The sequence below is a fragment of the Sceloporus undulatus genome, chromosome 7, assembly GCF_019175285.1.
Source record: "Sceloporus undulatus isolate JIND9_A2432 ecotype Alabama chromosome 7, SceUnd_v1.1, whole genome shotgun sequence".
NCBI lineage: Eukaryota > Metazoa > Chordata > Lepidosauria > Squamata > Phrynosomatidae > Sceloporus > Sceloporus undulatus.
The window spans coordinates 20,009,725-20,014,966 of record NC_056528.1 but is presented as its reverse complement, the minus strand read 5'-3'; the positions used below and the strand labels follow the sequence as shown (position 1 = coordinate 20,014,966).

Genomic DNA, 5,242 nt, shown 5'->3' with positions numbered 1-5,242 from the left:
ACTATTGCAAAACACACAAACCCACAAAACCCACAATCACAACAAGGGGCTATTGCTTGGTGTTGAATTTTTAAGGCCAAATTCACCAACTAATATTGACTGATATTAGAGAAGAAACCCATGGAGTGATCCTGGGCAAGTCACACACTCTCAACCTCATGGAAGGCAATGGCAAACCAACTCTGAAAAAATCTTGCCAAGAAAACCCCATGACAGATTCACCATAAGTCAAAAATGACTTGAAGGCACACAACACACATATACAAGCTTTCAAGTAAAGCCAGCATGGTGTAGCGGTTTGAGTGTTGGACTATGACTCCAGAGATCAAGGTTCGATTCCCAGCTCAGCAAGTCACTCTCTCTCAGCCTCAGGGTAAGGCAATGGTAAACCTCATCTGAACAAATCTTGCCAGGAAAAGCCCATTATAGGGCTGCCATAAATCAAAAATGACTTGAAGGCACAAGAACACTCTTTCAAGTTGTACCAGATTCCTTAATTGTGTAGAGAAAGCATTCCAGGCAACAGCAAGGAGGAGTCTTGTCCTTCCCAGTAGCCTCAGGCAAAAGCAAAGTGCTGCAGCATCTCCTAGCTTGTGTGTTCTTCTTTATTACCATAGTGGTTTGAGCATTGGACTATGACTCTGGAAATCAAGGTCCAATTCCTCGCTCAGCCATGGAAACCCACTGGGTTGATCCTGGCCAAGCCACACACTCTCAGCCCCAGAAAACCCCAAGACAGGTTCTGCTCAGGGTTGCCACAAGTCGGAAATGACTTGAAGCCACACAACAAAAGCTTATGTCATCTTGACCACATTCTGATCTTGCTTGGCCACATGTTTCCCAGTTTTTAATCTGTGAAATATTTGAGTCCACATCTGGTTTTGAAAGCAAATGGGAGAGGGGTCCTATGACTTATTTCAAAGATAAGACCAGGAAAAAAAGAAGTCCAAGAAGGCTAGTGAAGGGGGAGATGGCACATGAGGCCACAGGACCACACTTTACCCAGTGGGCAACCTAGACTTTTCACATTTTGTCCCTTATTATTCAGGAGTTTGAAACTGTTTTAACTTGGTTTGTGTTTTAATTGCATTTGTTGTTATCATTGCATGCCTTCAAGTTGTTTCTGACTCATGGCACCCCTAAGGCGACCCTATCATGGGGTTTTCCTGGCACATTTCTCCAGAGTGGGCTTGCCATTGCCATCCTCGGAGGGTGAGCGGGTGTGACTTACCTAGGGTCACTAAGTGAGTTTCATGGCCAAGCAGGGATTTGAACCCTGGTCTCCAGAATCCTAGTCCAGCACTCAAACCACTATGCCATGCTGGCTCTCTTTAATTGTATAACCAATTTGAATCTGTATGTTAATACATATACAGTAATTTATTGTGTTGATACTGGTTATTGTGTTTTGTTTAATTATGTCTTGAGCTGCCATGCATCTCAGCCATCCGAGAAAATTGGGACATAAATCTATTAAGTAAATAAATAGTTTCTCTCTCTTTTTCTGTCAGCACACTGCACAGCAGATGTCCAGATAGATGAGTTTACAAAACCAAACCATGGACCCCCACAAAATGGTATTAAATCATTTAGTAATCCTCCTTTTTTTAAAGAAGTATTCTCTATCACCTCTCAGCAGCGGAGGCAGTGCCAAGTCCTGCCAGCCACCCACTTCTGCCTGGCATTCTTGGTGGGCTGAATCTGCAGATTGTACTGTGTATGTGTGTTAAACATGGTTTTGGGGTGGGAGAGCTAGAATTATTTGCAAGTATTCCGCTTTTGCAGGAGTCCTGCACCCCTAACCCCAGCAAATGTGGAAGACTAACTATGTGTGTCTGTTGTCATTATTTTCGCCGTGTGCCTTCAAGTTCTTTCCAACTTATGGTGGCCTTTGAATCCCCACCTAGCCATGAAGCCCACTGGGTAACCTTGGACAAGTCACACTCTCTTAGCTTCAAAGGATGGCAGTGGCAAACCCCCTCTGAGGAAATGTACCAAGAAAATCCCATGATAGGGTTGCCATAAGTTGGAAATGACTTAAAGGCACACAACAACAAGGCAAATCTATCCTAGGGTTTTCTTGGCACGATTTCTTCAGAGGAGGCTCGCCATTGCTTTCCTTTGAAGCTGAGAGCATGTGACTTGTCCAAGATCACCCAGTGAGTTTTATGGCCAAGCAGGGAATCGAACCCTGGTCTCCAGAGTTGTAGGCCAACACTCAAACCAGCATGCCATGCTAGCTTCCACAGATAGATAGATAGATAGATAGATAGATAGATAGATAGATAGATAGATAGATAGATACTATTTGATTCCCCAGAAAGTGCAGAACAGGGGAGGAACCCTCTCAGCTCCTTGGAGTCACTGTCTCTCAAGTCTTCGCCGAAAATGCCAGTGCTAGAAGTGGAATCAAGAGAAAACCCTCCCTCAAAGATTTTTAACTGCTTTCATATATGATATAAATTTTTGAGCTGTTAATGTTTTAACTGTTGTGAGCCACCTGGAGTCCCAGGCTGGGAACAAGTCGGGATATAAATAAATACTGTAATCCCTCCACATTGGCAGCTATGATTTGTTAATATGTTCTTTCTTGGAATCTCTAGGTCAGTGGTTCGCAAACTTTAGTACTCCAGATGTTTTGGACTTCAAACCCCAGAATTCCTGACTGTTGGCCAAGCAGGCTGGGGCTTCTGGGAACTAAAGTTCAAAAGCTCTGGAGGATCAATGTTTGGGAACCACTGCTCTAGGTCCACCAGCATGATTCTAGGGTCAGCTTTTGCCAGAGGTCATGCTGAAGGACCTGGAGATTTCCAGAGAGAACACTTCTCTAGGCATTTGTAAGTCCTCAAGCACAATTCTAGTCACTCTCCAGCAGGTGTTTACCAAAGAATTGTGCTGGAGGACCTATAGATTCCTAGAGATGTCCTCTCAAGTGAGAAAAATATTGGGGTTTTCCACTTTTATGGGGGTCCTGCACTGCTAATCCCTGCATATCTGGAGGGCCCACTGTATAATAATACCCCAAAGAGGAAAGAGTGGTTTGCACAGACACAGTCTGGACCAATTTCGAGTCAAACATGCCTCTCTGATGGACATGCACCTTTTTTTATTTACATATCCACAAAGACCATAAAACACCAGCCCAGCCCACCCACAAGGAGCATGGTGACATGGATGCCGTAGATGAGCAGTTCATTCAAGAGGCTGAAGTCCACTCGCCTCCTCCCCAGCAAGAGCAGGATAATAGAGAGTTTATACTGGAACCGTAGAAAGACCCGGATGCTGAAGTACTGGAGGCAAAACAAGAGTGACAGCGCCACCCACAGGATGGAGGTAAACAGGCTGCAGCTGAAGTACAGCAAGAAACGAATGAAGCCATACATCCAGCGGGACTTTAGGTAGATGTCAAAGTTGTTGTACTTGGTGCGCACCAAGTGTGTGGTCCTTACCGGCCCGCAAGCCGAATGCAGGCAAGTAGTGTGGGGGCCGTGGAAAGAACGGACCCGGCGGGGAATGGGGATGACCGGCATCAGGCACCCCACCTTTCACAGAGTCAGAGAGCTGGGCTTGCAGGGAATGGACCAGACGACATCCATGAAGATGCGGGGAAAGGCTGGCGACCCAGTGGCACAAATGCAGCGTGGACTTGTTGAGGTTGAAGTCCCCTGCAGGAAAGAACAGAAGGAGAGCCTGTTTGAGAAACGTGGCGGTGGGAGAAGACCTGTGCAGAGAGCAGAGAGCAATGGGGTTGGCTCTACAGATGGCTGTCAGCCAGCTTCTGTTTGCAGAAGTGTTGGTTTTGAGGCCATTTCCCAAGTAAAAGAAAGCAGAGAGTCACACTGTCACCTGGGCTGCGCTGGTGTTTTATGGTCTTTGTGGATACGACTTTTCAAGTCAGTCTGAATCAATGGCTCCTTGACTCATGGAATTGGCCTGTGAATGCTCTCCAGAAGATCAAGGGTGGACACAGTGTATTGCATGGGGTCTATGTGCCCTCTGAAACTCTCACCAGTCCCTCAAAGCCCCCCAATGTCCTCCTTTTTGTCATGATTTCCTGACAAATTTTGCCCTCAAGCCATGCAAAGACCTGCCCCAAACACATGAAAACATACAAAAATACTCGCAATAGCGATACCAAGTATGTTTCTATTCCACTTAACACTGAACTCAGCACTCTCTAAGCCAGTGGTTCCCAACCTGTGGGTCGGGACCCCTTTGGGGGTTGAATGACCCTTTCATGGGGGTCGCCTAAGACCATTGGAAAACACCTATTTAATTACAGTTATGAAGTAGCAATGAAAATAATTTCATGGGTTTGGGTCACCACAACATGAGGAACTATATTAAAGGGTCGCAGCATTAGGAAGGTTGGGAACCACTGCTCTAAGCAGATGGAAGGCCAAGTGGACCTTGGAGACCTCCTCTAGGATCAATCTTACAACGTTGTGGCTGCAGTACTGCACTTCAACAAGCGCCTCCCATACTCCCAAATACCTATGCTGTTCTCTTCAGTCCTTCTCAAAATGGTGACAGGGTGACACAATGTCCCTTCCATTTTGAAAGGGACCGCAGATGAAAATGGAGGCGTCTGGCCTTACTGTTAGGGATGAGGGGGCAGCCATGCAACTGTCTACCCATCCTCTAGATCACATGTGGTCAAATTGGTTGATCTCAGTGTTGCCGGGTTTCCCAAATATCAATCAGGGACAGTCAATATTCATAACAAATTGGGAAGTAGCTACTAACAAGTTTGTGTTCTACCTAAATATCGAATGGAAAGTACAGGCTGAGTACCCCTTATCCGGAAATCGGAAATACTCCAAAATCCAAAATTGTCCAAATAAAAATCCGGAGAGCCAAAGTTTGGGAACCACAGCTTTAGAGGTGTTTCAACAGGGGCTGGTGGGTCCACTGCGTTCAAAGACGTAGCTGCGTTAGTCTGTAGAATCAGCATACAGAGAGATCTTGAAGCGCCTCTGAGACTACTATAACTGAAAGAAGTTGGCAGTATCAGCTACTAAAGTCTACCTCCTGCATCTTGCATCTGAGGAAGTAGACTGAAGTCTATGAAAGCTCATGCTGCCAATGTCTTTCTTCCAGTTAGTCTCAAAGGTGCTACAGGATCTCTCTACAAGAGGGACTGTGTTGTTCCCACATAAGAAGATGGACTGGGTGGCCCCTGGGGTCCTTTCCAACTCTTCCAGTCCATCTATGACTCCATTCTTTGGAGGGCCCTCTGTCT

The 5,242-nt window shown here is 45.9% G+C and overlaps 1 protein-coding gene across 1 annotated transcript in view; it reads right to left on the bottom strand.

Annotated features, from left to right (window-relative positions):
* Positions 1–3,064: 3,064 nt before the first annotated feature.
* Positions 3,065–5,242, bottom strand: part of TMEM250 (transmembrane protein 250) — a 3,298-nt gene continuing 1,120 nt past the window's right edge. The window contains exon 2 of the mRNA XM_042479319.1: positions 3,065–3,665. Coding sequence (XP_042335253.1) covers positions 3,111–3,530 — 420 coding nt within the window. The 5' untranslated portion in view covers positions 3,531–3,665 and the 3' untranslated portion in view covers positions 3,065–3,110. The remainder of the gene's footprint in view (positions 3,666–5,242) is intronic.